Source organism: Hippoglossus stenolepis, chromosome 21 (genome assembly GCF_022539355.2).
Source record: "Hippoglossus stenolepis isolate QCI-W04-F060 chromosome 21, HSTE1.2, whole genome shotgun sequence".
Classification (NCBI taxonomy): Eukaryota; Metazoa; Chordata; class Actinopteri; order Pleuronectiformes; family Pleuronectidae; genus Hippoglossus; species Hippoglossus stenolepis.
The window spans coordinates 410615-427242 of NC_061503.1; the positions used below are offsets into that span (position 1 = coordinate 410615).

General features: G+C 39.8%; 1 protein-coding gene across 1 annotated transcript in view; it reads left to right on the top strand.

Moving 5' to 3' along the window:
• Positions 1 to 16628, top strand: part of fasn (fatty acid synthase) — a 64600-nt gene that overhangs the window by 24699 nt on the left and 23273 nt on the right. The window contains exons 9-20 of the mRNA XM_035145196.2: positions 704 to 1166; positions 2116 to 2303; positions 5130 to 5319; positions 10119 to 10213; positions 10391 to 10525; positions 10970 to 11173; positions 12501 to 12616; positions 12775 to 12950; positions 13079 to 13270; positions 13402 to 13482; positions 15427 to 15612; positions 15816 to 15995. Coding sequence (XP_035001087.2) covers positions 704 to 1166; positions 2116 to 2303; positions 5130 to 5319; positions 10119 to 10213; positions 10391 to 10525; positions 10970 to 11173; positions 12501 to 12616; positions 12775 to 12950; positions 13079 to 13270; positions 13402 to 13482; positions 15427 to 15612; positions 15816 to 15995 — 2206 coding nt within the window. The remainder of the gene's footprint in view (positions 1 to 703; positions 1167 to 2115; positions 2304 to 5129; positions 5320 to 10118; positions 10214 to 10390; positions 10526 to 10969; positions 11174 to 12500; positions 12617 to 12774; positions 12951 to 13078; positions 13271 to 13401; positions 13483 to 15426; positions 15613 to 15815; positions 15996 to 16628) is intronic.

The following is a 16628-nucleotide window of genomic DNA, read 5'->3' on the forward strand; positions in this document are numbered from 1 at the left end:
TTTGACAGCTGCTGAATGACTGGCTGGAAGAGACCACGCAGACCTGATTGGATATTTAGGAATGCCCATAATCAGCTGATCAGTATGCAGGTTAAGTCTTCCTGACTGAACTTATGCTAAGCTTCATTTGATAAGACTTGAGTTCTCACATAGTGACTTGCCCATCTTTCTTGCCAAGTATCTGCATGTGTTATTTTTGGTTGAGCTATATCATCTTTGAAACAAAGTGATTATAATTTAATTTATTTTTTCTCTATTTTTGAAAAAGTACGGACTGATGGAGGAAGGTAGTGACAAATGTCACAAAAAGTTGTTTGAAAAATGTTTTTTATTTGCATATCAGAAATTCCTGAAAGTGATGTGAATTTAATGTTCATGTGTATGTTATTTAAAATACACAAGTTAAACTTGGCCTATTTTGTCCTAATTTTGTTGGGGCAGGGGAGTGGCTGGGGCATGAAAAATATTCTCGCTCCAAAGTGGGGCATGACAGAAAAGTTTGAGAACCACTGGGCTAGTCTGACTTTGACTGACTGGTCAATATATTTGTGTGTGAGAGAGAAAGATAGAGCGACAGCAGGGCAAAGAGCACAGCACAGAGCTTCACAATGAAACAATGGAGCAGAACACAATGTCAGACATCTTTTAAATTGTGTAAAAAAAAGGGTTTCAGTTCATTTGTTGTTTTACATCTCCCAAACAGGTGTTGCTTTCTTTGGAACGAGGAGTCTGGGCTCCCAACCTGCACTTCAACAGTCCCAACCCTGAAATTCCTGCCCTCACCGATGGTCAGATTAAAGTTGTTGACCGGCCCACACCCGTTCGAGGAGGCATAATAGGCCTTAACTCATTTGGATTTGGTGGTTCAAACGTTCATGTAATTCTTCGTCCAACTGAGAAACATGCTGACGCAACTGTACCACCAAGGATTGTTCCCAAGGTGCTTAATGCCTGTGGCCGTACAGAGGATGCAGTGAAAACCATGCTCCAGAAGGGGAAGGAACACGCTGCAGATGACAGCTTCCTGTCTTTGCTGAATGACGTCTCAGAAGGCCCGCTTACTAGCATGCCCTTCAGAGGATACACTTTGATTGGCTCTCAGAGTGATGTAATGGAAGTGCAGCAAGTGCAAGCCCCAGCCAGGCCTCTCTGGTATATCTGTACAGGTGAGTCATCAATCAAATTACCAAACAAGTAGATGGAATTTCAGATATCAGTTTGATAAATGTTTTTTCCCGGCAATTCCCCATCACAACCAGCTCACAATTCAGTCTTTTGATTGTCTGCAGTAGTGGTCGACCGTTTTTTAAGGGAAAATGCCATTTTATTTAGAGCAGGTCGGCAAAAAAACATTTTGTTCTCCTTTTTCTTGCATCAAATAAAATACAACAATTTAATAATAATACAAAAATTATACACAAATTTAATAATTTTAACTTAACATTTATTTAAGATGAATTTATTATTCACTTTAAGAGTTAAAATATTTGATAGTAAAAATATGATTTGTCTCCAAGTGCTAAAAACTAAAAAGTCTAAAGCTAAAAAGTCTTCAGTTGACCTGTTTTCTTAGCACTTGGATATACCATGACCTGGATGACTGAGAATCTCCAGAGACGTTATCTCTGTTTGCTTATGTACATTTACACTATACTTATGTTGAATTAGAATGAAGTAAATGAATTAAACAATATTTATCAGTAATCTGTAGTATCTGGTTTCTAGAAAGAGATTTTGCTCTTAATAAGGATACTTTTTCAATATTTCAGTATTGTATTCCGCGAAGAGAATTCTCAGTAACAGATATTTCAAAACCTGGGCAAATAAAACCAAAATTCAATTAATTGACCCATTAAACATTTTTGTAGAACTGAGGATTTTTTTTGCACGTTCACTCCTAATGGTATAACAATTATACAAACTATTTGTCATTGGTGGCATCCATATACAAGAATACAGATTCACAATTGTTGAATATCACTACAGATATTGTTCAAACAACATTTTCTAATGAGCACTTCAATGGAAGTGTTATTTCAGATGTCCTTAAACAGATGACGACGTCAGTATTTGTATTGCTGAATTAAGTTCTGTGACTATTTATTGTATTAACAGGTGTGGGATCACAGTGGGCAGGTATGGGCCGCAGTCTCATGCAGCTGAAAGACTTTAGAGAGTCCATTCTGCAGTCAGACGCAGCCCTGAAAGACACAGGCCTGGTCGTGTCTCGTTTGCTCATGGAGGCTGACGATACCACCTTTGAAGACACTATTCATGCCTTTGTTGGCCTCACTTCAATACAGGTAGAGTGAAAATATGGTCTTGGATGTAGGAACCTTGATATGGCTAATCAAGGGCAAATTTCTGTCATTTTCATATGGACTATAGAGTCGGATACTTAAGGTGCTCCTGTAAATATATTGACTTGTATTTTAGGAACAATATATGGATAGAATGTCTGTGCCTGTGTGTAATTTGACTAATCTTCAAGGTTCTTCTGATGCTATAGAAACCCAAACAGGAAGGAGGTTAGTTCTCCTAATCTTGTTTTTATCAGTAATTTTAACATTAGCAGCCAACATTCTTCATGATGTTTCGTCACCACATGCACTTGAATAATAGTTCCTGCCTAACTGGTCACTGAATGAAACTCTTCTCCACTGCCAATCACACTATCACTATTTCACTAACTTGCTCCGCCCACCAGTGTAAGACATATACAGTACATCAGTCACAGCAAACAGAGAGATTCAAAATGTCCTCAAAAGATCCTACTGTCACAAGACCAAGGTCCCTTAATTTAAATTTCAGTGGTATTAACTACCAGAGTTGATTATATTGTAAGCTAAAATCACCTCGTTAAATGTAGGGTCAGTGTTGAATGAAACCTTTATTTAAAATTATTTCATTATTACAGAAACCATTGGTGTCTTATTTTAAACTGAAGAATGGATAAGACCAGATGATTATAGTCAGTCCTCCAAATATGTCCTCCAAATTCACTTCTTCAGGTCCCTAGGGGTCGGGTCTGCTGTCATTTTTTTTAAAGTGCAGCCATATTTTGAACATTAATTTTGAGTTTTGAGGTTACCTCTAACCTTGTTTTAGAATTAATTTAGAATACTTTTTATCTCTTTTCTAATCACAAAAAAATCTAGTGCCAGAGAACACAACATAGCTCCTCACAGACTTAACCGGCTGCAGGTCTGCCGCTCTATGTCTTTTCACTGTTCCACGATGCTGGTCAAAAACAATGTGATAGAGCCTTTGCAGTACTCAGCTCTAGAAAATCCTTCCACAGACTTAGATCAGCTGACTCTGTTGCTACTGTTAAAGGTTCAGTATGTAAGATTTAGTGACATCTAATGGTGAGGTTGCATGTTGCAGCTGAATACCCCTCACCCTACCCTCCCCTTTCAATCATGAAAGAGAACCTGTGGAAGCCTTCAGTTGTCTTAAAAACTCAAAAGATTGTTTAGTTTGTCCAGTTGGGCTACTGTAAAAAAACATGCTGGCCTCCGTAGATAGGACCTGCTCCTGATTTAAATATAAAGCGCCCATTCTAGTGTAAAGAAAACACAAATTTGTACAATTTAGATCAGTGTTCACCAACCTTTTCGAGCCCAAGATCACTTTTTAATTCCAAATGTAAGCTGAGATCTACCACCCTGATATCTTCCAAGAGACCCACTTAGGAGGGTCATATTTATTAGTTTTTGCAATTTCTGTAAAGGCTGAATGTACGAGCATAAATATACACAAAGAAAGGCAGTTGTTTAACTTTATCTATTCAATGTACAATATTCACATTAATATCAATTCATATTTATCGCATCTGTTCAGTGCACAATATTTAGCTTCAGTTCAACAACATGTTCTGCAGAGGAGCTGCTGCAGCACAATGTTTTTACATAGGCTTTGCCTTGAATATGGCCATAAATATGACTATTTCCTTGTATGAAAGAAGTCCCTTGTACTGAAATTAATACCAGTACTATACAGTATGAAGATGTGCATCTTCTGCTCCTGTAAATATTTCACTATAAAATCTCCTTTTTAAACAAAAGAATGGATTCCTTCAACAGAAACGCTGTTTTTAGTGTTTTTATTTTGAAACGCATACAGAAAGTGGTTTTAACATTTAAAAATGCACGCTTGTGACATAATTTCAACAGATAAACATTAAACTCATGTGAAATATCATTTTCTCTGTTTATTGTGCTGTGAACCACAATGTTTATCTGTCTATGACACAAATGTATTTACAACACTTTCCGAACCCGTTTCAAAGTAAAAGCACTCCAGCGTTTCACTTTCTTAATCCATTCATTTGATCTCACGGGGCTTTGATTGTTATCGACAGATTGGAAGATGCTCGTCTTCATACCATAGAGTCCTGGTGTTTAGTTTAGTACATGAATCGACTTGTTTTTCGAAGGCAAAGCAGTAGATAAACCAGCAGCGGACAAACTGCAGTGTGAACAACAGACAACCGACACACAGCTGATCTGCGGCGCGACGCAGCCAGTGAGTCCAGAGAGTTCGGAGATCGACAGTGAAGACTGCGAGATCGACCGGTAGATTGCGATCGACGGGTTGGCGACCACTGATTTAGATGATTACACACAAGTGAAAACATTACTACGATTATTTTATGTTACATTTTTCCAATAGATCCTTTCACCTAAATCTTACAGACTGAACCTTTAAATCTATTCTTAGAACTTACTTTTAGAGAAAGGCTGTTTTTTTTAACAGATAGATTTTACTTTTATATAGCACTTTTCTAGTCTTGATGACCACTTAAAGTGCTTTACAGTACAGTTTTGCCATCAATGCTTTTATGTGCAGCACTTTCTCAATCACACATCATTCATACACTGTTGGCACAGGCATCAGGGCTTGGTTTGCTATTTGAAATCCAGTTGCAGAAGGAAGGCTCCATGCAGTGGGAGAGGCAAGCAAAAAGTATAGTTCAATGTTCAGTTCTTGGGAAACTTTTAATAAAATAAGTCCTTGAGCTTGGGCAAGGTTACTTAATGCCACAAAAGCAGATCCATGCTGTCATTTAAAAAACACAAGCAACTGAAACTAAACCCATATATGTTCTCTGGATCCCCTTGTTACAGATCGCTCTGATTGACCTGCTCACTAAGGTCGGTCTGCAGCCCGATGGCCTCATAGGACACTCAGCAGGAGAGCTGGCCTGTGGCTATGCTGACGGTTCCCTTGGCCACAGTGAGGCAATCTTGGCTGCCTACTGGAGAGGCCGTTGCGTCAAAGAGGCCAAACTTCCTCCAGGAGCCATGGCTGCAGTTGGTAAGAGGAGAGCAGTCATTCTTTTCCATATTTCAGGAGCTGGTTTCAGGAAATAGGCACATTTTCCAGAGGGAAGGAGTTTTATTAAAATAAAATAAATTATATATATACAAATCCATTCTCAATCCCAGACACTGACATGCAGATATTTCAATGGACCATGGGACCTGGTCATGCACAACCTGCAGATCTGACTACATGTATACCAGGGATGAGGTTACCTTATCACATATTATATACAGTATATGATGCTATTTCACAGAGAATTCACTAGGATTGATAGGTATATGTCTTCCACAACCTGTCCGTTTTGCAGTTAGCCGAGTAGTGTTGACACTGATATTAGCCTTCTTGTTGAGATTAGTCATCTCAAGACTGTGTTGATGGCTGTGGTGTATCAGTATACCTTGAGCTCAAATCTTTACTTATCACACTTCTCATCAAGATCACTATTTTTCTGACTGCTGCAACAGTGAGTTGTCATTTAATTAGTTGCAGCATAAATGTGTATTAAAATTTTTCTCATATAGTAAAATTCACATTTACATACTTTATTTCTGTTTTGTTTTTAAAAGGTAAACTAAAACCAATTAAATGTAAATGTCACTTTTTTAATATGAGGTAAAAACTTGAAAAATGCACAATAAATGCCCTGAACTGGAGGAGGCTCTGGACCATGTTCAGAATTTTATAATTTATGGGCAAGGTCATTTGGCTTTTGTTGTGACAGAGATTTTTAGGGCACAAAGGCCACGCGCCAGGGCAAAAAGGCCCCTGAGTAAAATAAACAAAACCTTAATTTAAATTGTGTTACAATTCCCATTAAAAAAAATTCAGAATCCTGCAGGGTAATGAAAAGGATTGATGGGGCAATGCATGCCATGTGCGCAAGTTGTATATACCCAAATGGGGCACCGCTTATGAGGGGATTTGTTATTGGTCACCAGCCCCCAATTTTGCATACCACCAACAGCAATTGACACACATGTAAAATGTATGCCTCCTAAAGCAGAGGTCTTCAACAGGGGGTCCGCAGAGGTACTGCAGGGGGGTCGCGACATTTTTGGTTGATTAGACAATTTTTTATATTTTTTTAATTTAACATTTTTTTTCCCAACCAATTTTTATTTGAATGTCTTTAAATACACATTAACATGAATCCAACATATTGTAGCGAACGGATAAATGGAGGCAGAAGACGTTATCTTTCAGTCAGCAATGCACACATTCAGCGACACACAGGAGCTCTCTCAATCTGGGCACCGGTTCACTCCATAGACTGTATGGTTCACTCACAGCACGAGACTAGCCTATTCCTGTCCCTCCAAGCCTCCTGTACACAAAGAGGAGGACCCGCCCCTATCGCTGCTGTGCCAATCACGAGGCCGCATGTTACGGCCAGTTCACCCTTAATTGGCCGAGAGCCTATTCAGTCCCCAGCTGACTAAGATCCCAGACACACGGACGCACGCTGCAATATTATTGAAAAGAAGATACCTTTGTAAAAAAAAAAAAATAGGACAAATAACAAATAAAAAAACGACGACATTTAGTTCACCCACAAATCCTTTTGCAATCATTTTTGCAACATATTCCTGGTTCTTAGTATTGAATGCACAATAACAGGGTAGCTATGTTTATACATGGCACTAGGCCCAGTTTAATATAAAACAATTTTATACAATATATATAGTAGGGGGTCCCTGCTCCATCTCTATCAGTTTGGGGGGTCCTTGGCCGGAAAAACGTTGAAGACCCCTGTCCTAAATGATTATCTTTCTTCTCTTTCAACTAAAATTGTCTGTATAATTGTGTATTAAAGTAACCGGTTAAGTCGGTTGTTTTTACCCAGTTTACACATATGTCTGATTACACTGTTTGTGTGACAGAGAGAGAGAGAGAGAGAGAGAGAGAGAGAGAGAGAGAAGAGAGAGCTGTTTTGAAGAAAGATGTGATGATCACTGTTAATAATGTGACGTCATTTTAAACAAATAGTGATGAATTTGATCCGGGACAAATGTGATCACTAGACATTTCCACTGTATAATTTATTTGGGCGGAGCGAGATTTGACGGAGCCGCCTTGCAGTTCTCTGTTTTCTCTCTATTCTCTTCTCCCGGCAATGATTAATTGGTGGAAAAATGCGTCAACGATCTGAAGACCTTTCATTTATTATTTAGAGCAGCAGGGCTCCATCTGATTGGCCAATTATATTGACATGCAGAGCGTGAATACATGACACATGGAACAACCTTTATCTCAGTTCAAGCAGTCTTTTGCAATACGTATATTGCGCATGTTGATATTGCGATGACAATATATTTAAGATATATTGTGCAGCCCTACTGTTAAGCCCCAAAATTCGTATTGGGGGAATTGGCAACTTATTAAGGGGGATGGTTTTTTGATCATTCTGATTTAAAGGGGATGCATGCTCCCTCATTTCCGTACAAATCGCCTACTGGTTATATTTTTATAATGCCTTTATAATAAATCAACACACATACTGTGCATGATAGCACCAGATGCATAGTGAGAGCAGGTCTGTCTATCTGCTAAGAGATGTATGCTCATCATGGCAATGGAAACAGTGAAAGCGGTACTTGATTGCCACAGCTTTTTTCATTACGTTTTTGACGGTTGTTCCTCTGTCTGTCCCATTCTCATAAATACGATATGTCAAGAATGCCTTGAGGGAATTTCTCCAAATTTGGTATAAATATTCACAGGTCAAGGTCACAGTGACCTCACAAAGCACATTACTGGAACGCCATCAAGGAATCCTTTCACATTGGGCTCAATTATTCACTTGGACTCCAGGATTAAATCACTCGATTTTAAGAGCCTAAGGTCAAACATCAAGGTCACAGTGACCTCACGTCCTTGTAGATGTGATTGTCAGGAATAGGTGAGGCAGATGGACCCAGATGCAGAGTTTGAACTAAAGTCTTTTTAATAAACAGTTTTTAACAGAAAAATAAGAATAAACGCAGGAATCTCAAAAGGTAAAACTGAAGAAACAAAAGCACATGGGAGAAAACACAGGAGGCTTACACAGGTGAACAGGACGGGAGCTCAGGAGACACAGGATACAGAAACACAGGAGGACAGGACATAACGGCACTTAGACAACGATCGGACAAGGACAAAGAGGAGCACAGAGACTTATATACACACACAGGGAAGGTAGAGGCAATTGGACACAGGTGGACTGCTGCAGACAATCACAGACAGGAAGTGAAGAAAGAAAACACACAAGGAACAGAGACTACAAAATAAAACAGGAAACAGAACACGGAGTGTGAAAACATGAAACACAGGAACAACTCAAACAAACATATACACAGGGATGTACTAATAAACAGAAAACACTTCTTCAAAAAGAGGTGGAACCTAAACACTGGCAAATACAAAACCCTTACAGTGATATATTAGGACTGCCCGTAGGCAATTTCATTCCATCTGGTACAATTCATTTGGACTGATTAAAGGGATAGTTCACCCAAAAATGTAAATTTACTCATTATCTACTCACCAGTATGCCAATGGAGGGGTGGGAGAAGTGTTCAAGTTTCAGGCGTAAACAGCATTGCAGCTCTCCTCGTGTAATGGCTGGTCTCCTGGTATCTCCTCCATGCTCTTGAGACCTTCTTGCGACCGCACATATGGATGTGCTGTCCTGGAGGAGCTGGATTACCTGTGCAACCTGATTGGGCTGCAGGTACCACCTCATGCTACCAGTAGTAACTAGGACAAAAACAATCATGGCACAGATATCTGTATATATGCTCTGAAGGAAATTTTTAGTAAGTGTAGAAGACATGACACCTTTATATTGATGTGTTTTTGGGATGCATCTAAAGCATTTGACTGAGTTCCCCCATACTTGATAAGGATCTTGCACTTTTGGTATTCACATCTAACCATGCAAGTTACATGGGGTAAGAGTACATCTGCACCACTCCCAGTGGCCAATGGTATCCAACAGGGTGGAATACTGTAACCTGTTCTTTTCGATCTGTATATGGATGATCTTTCCAAAAAAAGTTAGAGTGTAAGACTGGATGTGTGGTGGGGGACAGGCTTGTCAACCAGCTTTTATATGCTGATGATTTAGTCATACTGTCTCCCCCTATAGCGCTGGTTTGCAGCAGCTGCTTAGAGTCTGTTCAGATTATGGTTTGCAGTTTGATATTAAGTTTAACCCTAAGAAGAGCGTGGTTATGATTGCTAAAACCAACAAGGATAAAAAGCTATCATCTGGGATGATTTTTGTGATGATGACGATGTTCACCTGAAGTGTTGTAAATTGTATGCACAAGCCAATATGCTGGTACGCAAATTTTGCATGTGTACAGAGGATGTTAAAATATCCTTCTTTTGAGCCTACTGTACTCCATTCTATACCGCGCACTTGTGGCGCAGTTACAGTAAAACTAAAATGAAAAAGCTTCAGGTGGCATTTAATGATGCATTTAAAATCTTTCCAAGGTTTCTCAAGCTGGGCTTGTGCAGGTCACATGTTTGTGGCCTGTAATGTTCCTACTTTCCCTGCTGTCTTGAGGAATTTTATGTACAAATGTAGGCGTTGATTAACTTATTCGAGAAATGTTATCATAATGGTCTTAACTGAGCCTCGACAGAGGGACACAAGGTATTCCTCTTCTTTCTGGAAACACTGAAACAAATGCCTGTATGTGTTTTAATAATGATTTAATAATCTTGGATATGGACCTTTAGTGTCTGGAATAAAGTTAAAATGAATAGTCTTACACTTGTGCTCACTGTCTATCCTTCAGGGATGACCTGGGAGGAGTGCCTGGCTAAGTGTCCTCAAGGAGTTGTCCCAGCCTGCCACAACGCTGAGAAAACCATCACCATCTCTGGTCCTCAGGTCAAACATTCAATCAGACTTTGTCTTTTGTTGCCAACATAGACAACATCAATTTTACACAATTTAACAATACAGTTGTTGAAAATCATAGCAGTGACAACATTTTTTTAAAGGAGGCTTTAAACTATGTTAGGTTGTAGTATTTCGTTGACAGATGTGATATGTGTGTTTCATTAGGAAGCAATCCGGAAATTTGTATCTGAGCTGAAAGATCAGGGAGTGTTTGCAAGAGAGGTGCACACTGCTGGTGTCGCTTTCCATTCCTACTTCATGGCTTCCATTGCTCCCAACCTGCTGGCTGCTCTAAAGAAGGTACATAGCTCTGCTGTATTTGAATTGTCCGCAACAGTAAAGTCATGACGCTTGAACAATCTAACAGCTACGTGGGAGACTTGGTAATACATTCCCACAACTATTTGGTATAATAATTTGTAAAATTTATAATTTGTCTGGTGTTTTTATGCCATACCTTTAATTGTCATATTTATAGTTAATTGATTTATAATGATAAGGTCTAAACCTGTTTTTTATCCTGCATCATAATGATAGTTTTTGTTGAATTTATATCTAAAACTGTTATACCAGGCTAGATATGTCAGATTATTAGCATCACTATTATTATTATTACTATAGTAAGAGTAATAAAGTAAACCAAGTTGCCTCCTGCACATCTTTTCATGCTTTTTTGATTGTATTTGACTATTGATCAATTATTAAAAAAATATTTGAACTACCAAATAATAATTTTGTGTTTAGGTGATCAAGGAGCCATGCCAGCGTTCATCCCGCTGGGTAAGCACCAGTATCCCTCAGTCTGCGTGGGATTCTCCTCTGGCTCTGTACAGCTCAGCTGAGTACTATGTCAACAACCTGGTCAGCCCTGTGCTGTTTAAGGAGGGCCTGAGTCTGGTTCCCGAAAATGCTGTGGTGGTGGAGATAGCGCCTCATGCTGTGCTACAGGTACAGTCAGCATGCCACAAAGGCCACAAACATCAACATTCCAATAAGCAGCAGTTTAAACATTTACACTCCTCATATTAACACACTGGTTACTGTTTCTACAGGCATCAAATTACATGATGTGGGTGGTCTATGCTAGCACGTACCTATGTATCATTAGTGAAGAAAACATTGGGTGAGCCCTTACTGGCTGCTTAGAGAGTCAATCATCAACCCTGTCTTCAAAAAACTTTCCCTTTTACACGCCACAGATAAGATGGCAGGTGAACTATTTGTATTGCATGGAAGTGTCCATAGGGAAAGGCAAATGAAATATAGTTGATTGTTTTGAATTTATATTTCATATTGTAACAGCCAGAGGTCTGGACTCGAGTCTTATATTCTAACTTGACTGACTAGTATTAAATTGATTTATTTTAGGGTTTCCACTATTTTGATTTTGCAGTGGCAGCCTGTTCCGTATTAGCCTGCCACGTGTTCTCACTCCTCCTCTGAACTGTGCTCACTTTACTCACTTTAACAATAAACACCAACACTAAACACAAGTTATTATGACCTGAACAGTACTGAAGTTTACTTTGTGTTTGTTTAATGTGGTCTAGAGTTTATGAGCATATTTGAACACATTTAAAAGATAATTTTTGTATGCATTCAGTTTGCCTGCTACACACAACACGAGATGTAACGGGACACACACAGCCAGGACATCAGGGTTAAAGTGACTGGAACAATCTGGATTCATGATCCAATACCATAGATTAATAACTGAATAAATGTGATTATTTTTGTCTGTATGAAGAGGTTCAGAGACGGACAGACACAGACAGACACACACACACACACACACACACACGACATAACATGTAAGTTACATAACAAGACAAACAATATCTTGGTCCTCCCTCTGGTAGCAACTAGGGTTGTTGCGATAATCCAACATTGATGATAATATAATTTTTAGATATAATTATTGTTGTTTATAATATTTACATGATAATATGACATCTCAACTATTAGGTGTGTATTCCATTATGATAAGTTTTAGTTATTTGGGTAGAATGAATAATTCAAAATCTGTGATGAGCAAATCATGTCTCTTTATCTCTCTCTCTCTCTCCCTCTCTTTGTAAAATGGTATATTGTAAATGGCTGCACATAAATGCACTCTATGATACATCACACATAAACTGCTGGCAACTCCGTCTAGACCAATTTGCGTTTCGGTATGTTGCTTGGGGGAGACTGATCGAACAGCTGACCTTCTGGTTTGTGGATGACCTGCTCTACCTTCTGAGTTTAAAAATGTTTACACTTGTTTTCGGCATAGACCATTCTGAAGCGCAGCCTGAAGCCTACTTGTTCCGTCCTTCCTTTGATGAAGATAGGACTCCCCAACAACCTTGAGTTCTTCCTCTCAAACCTTGGCAAAATCTACATTAATGGGTCAGTAAATGCCTTACTCTATTATTTTTTGTGTATCAGTTTAGGTTGGGGGATATGTTGTTCCGGATGGGCTTTGCTGTTTCCTCCTCCTATTTGAGCACTCTTAGATGCAGTTTGTTATCATTAATATTATAATTCTTTTTTATGCACCTCTGTAGCATCAATGTGGATGTAAACAGGCTCTGGCCTGCTGTGATGTACCCTGTGCCAGTTGGTACCCCTTTGATCTCTCCCTTGGTCCAATGGGACCATGCCCAGACTTGGGATGTCCCCAAGGTCGAGGATTTTTCTTCTGGCTCCGGAGGATCCAATTCAGCCAGCATCTATAATATTGGTAAGGACTGCACAGGTGGAATAAAACTTGGCATCCATATTCTTTTGTTATGTAAAGGAAAAATATTAAACTGTGCTTTTTCATTATACTTGGTCACATTGTGGGTCGGTGTCCATAACCAACAACAGATGTAAACCCAGAGTCAACAAACAACTACCTGATTGGACACTGCATTGATGGGCGTGTGCTCTACCCAGCAACGGGCTACCTGGTTTTAGCCTGGCGCACTTTTGTGAGAAGTCTGGGTGCTGTCATGGAAAGCACCCCAGTAAACTTTGAGGACATCACCATCCACAGAGCTACCATCCTACCAAAGACAGGTGAGAGTAGAGCAGCAGGGATGGGGGTGTATGGAGATCGATGAAAGTGATGATGAGGACAAGCAGTTCATCAGTCCATCTGTTTCTGTCACTCAACGTGTCATTTCTTTTCATCTTTCTGCACTTCTCAGGTTCTATCCAGTTGGAGGTGCATCTCATGCCTGCCACCAACAGATTTGAGGTTTCAGAGAATGGAAATCTGGCTGTCAGTGGTGGGTATTTTTTGTATTTGTTATATGTAGTTTTTGAACTGAAAAATTTCAGGCCATATTTCAGAATATGAATTCGTATGTCAATTTGATATTTCAGTTTTTCCTTTGTAACAGTCAGGGGTCTGAATACTTTGCATTGTACTATTATGAGCTACTCAAACACACACACACATACACACACCTTCCCTAATACAAACACATGCATATTCACTGTATATAAAAACATCATCATGATTTGGCCAACAGGATTTAACAACATCTGACCTCATGTTTCCACTCAGTCAAGCAATCATGTAGATAGTGCAGTGCCTGTTCTAAACCTGCCTGTTTGGAATGGGGTGTTTGCTTGGCCTGTTGTAACGGACATCAATTTGTTAGATCATAGACAACAAATCAGAGAAAATGTCAATGTTTTTATTCTGCATCTTTCGGGCGACTGTGGCTCAGGGATTAGACCAGTTGTCCTCTAACCAACAGTGGTGTATAAAGTACTTGAAAGCCATACTTGAGTAAAAGTACAGATATCTTACCTGAAAGTGACTCCGGTAAAAGTTAAAGTCACCCGTAAGAAAATGACTTGGGTCAAAGTCTTAAAGTAGCTCATATTAGATGTACTTAAGTATCAAAAGTATCTGGTGTTGAAATGTACTTAAGTATCAAAAGTAAAAGTATAAGTACCAAAATTAAAAATGCAAAGTGCTTTTTATAGTAGGCCTATACAGACACAAAACAACCCAACATTTTTCTCTTCAGGCTTTATATCAACTGACTGAAAAAGTATAACAAAAATATACATATACTATATAATTTTACAAATTTGGAACCCCAGATGCTGAGGTTCAAATAGTAATGGACTAGTGCATCTGAACTTCTAGGGACAACAAAGAACCAACACAACAGAATAAACAAGTGCCTCTTGTGTCTGCCTAAAAAGACTAATAGACCACAGTGTAACCACTAAAGAATTCTGTAAATATCACTAAACATGGACCTTTCACTTTCTAATCAGTAGCAGGAATGATTCACACTGCCCCTTATGATAACTCAGCAAAAGGAAACAAGTTCTAGGCACACAAAATAGGATAGTTTCTCTTTTGTTAACAACCTGGACAGTGCTAGTACAGAGAAGAAAAAAAAATCACTGGACACAATCTAGTTTTGCTGCAGGCCACACTTCAGACAGAATAATGAAGACTGAACTGAACCGAGCTCCTGCATGAGCACCTGGATAATTCTAAAGGGAATATATGGATGGGGAATGTGCTCGTGTTGATTAAGTCCCTACCCTTTGTACACACATCGCTACTGCCCATTGGATGGTTTAGTGAGGTCCTCGTATCGGCCCTGCCAGAGTTGGTCACGGCCCTGGAAGAGCGCCGAGAAGACGATCAAACTTGACTATCTAGAGGAAGTAAAAGTCTTAAAGTTTCTGAAGGTGAACCTGCGGAGGGATCATTACCGGTATAGCCTGCTCGACCCCGGTCGACCAAGGCAGCCCGACCAACCTCCGGACGCTTAGGGTCTTGCCCTGCCCCCCCGACAGCAAATACGCCGCCGGGCCTGCGTATCTCCCGAGGCAGGGGGCACGCGAGTGAGCGAGAGAGAGGTGCGCCGTGCATTGCGCCAACCGCCACTGCTCAAGTAACGAGCCTGTTTCGAGAATATAAGAAGTAGAAAGTACAGAAATTTGTGTTCAAATGTATCGAATAAAAAGTCGTCACGAAAATAAATACTCAAGTAAAGTACAGATATGTGAAAAATCTACTTAAGTACATTAACGAAGTATTTGTACTTCGTTACTTCCCACCTCTGCTAACCAGAGAGTCGGCGTTTCGATCCCAGTCTCCCTATTCTGAATGCCGAAGTGTCCTTGGGCAAGATAATGAACCCCAAAATGCCCCTTCTCATAGAGAAAATACCATTTACCGTTTATCTTTTTTTCAGGCAAGGTGACCATTCTGGAGGATGCCGCCCTCAATTCATTCCATAGTCAGATAAGTCAACAAGCTGGCAATGTTAATGGTGACCCGAAAGTGAAGCTGACAGCACATGATATCTACAAAGAGCTGCGCCTGCGTGGCTATGACTATGGAAAGTCATTCCAAGGCATCTTGGAGTCCAACAATACAGGTAAAAGGGATAGGTGTAAGTGATAAGTAAGAAGTGTGTATTTTTTTAAAAATCTTTTTGAATTGTTTAGATTACTATTACATCTGTTGTTTTGTTTTTAATAGAAATATAAATGCAATATGATAGTATCTCCCAGCCTAAAGTAGCAATAGGTTGCTATGCAATGCTTTTGCTTCAATTGTCATTTGATGGGCTGTTTCCAGGAGATAGTGGGAAGCTGCTGTGGACAGAAAACTGGGTGACATTTCTGGACACCATGCTGCAGATGGTTGTGGTCGGGCTGTCGGGTCGAAGTCTGCGTTTGCCAACCAGAATACGCTCTGTGTGTATTGATCCAGCTGTCCATCTGGAAAAGATCTGCGAGTACACTGATGGAAAGAAGGGTGTGTTATCATTGTATTCAAAGCCAATTTTAATAGACAATATGCATGCACATTATTAGTAGCATATCTCATGAAACTTTCATCTCATCGGCTTCATGCTTAGCACGTGGATTGTTAAGGGCTCAAGGAAGTGTAGTGTCAAATTTGGTGCAATTTGGACACGCGATACATTCAATATTTTTAAACTTTGAATAAATAGGCGACCAGCAGGCTCTAGCCGTGGCGACTGGGTTTCCTAAACGTAACGCATTGTTAATTATGACAACAGGTGCGTTCATGCCAACAACAACTGATTCTCCAGTTTGAGGTTCTGCATAATGACTCAAGCTTCACTGAACTTTGAAAGTAAGTAAAATCTGGCTTCCCGCAGCTGGTTTTACTTGCCATGACTCAAGTACTGCAGGTCACACTTTTAGAAAGGAAGCTGCAACTGGCATTAACACCAGCCAAGCAAACAGCCCAATCAAAACAGGCATGTCGATTTTTTATATACAGTGACTATGTGTGTGTGTTTGTATTAAGCGTGGTATGTGTGTGTGTGTGTCGTTGTGTGTGCCTACGTGTGTGTGCGCGCGTGCGCAAAGTGACTAAGAAATCTAGGGTCACTCCAGCTGAGCTCCAGAGATCCTGTGG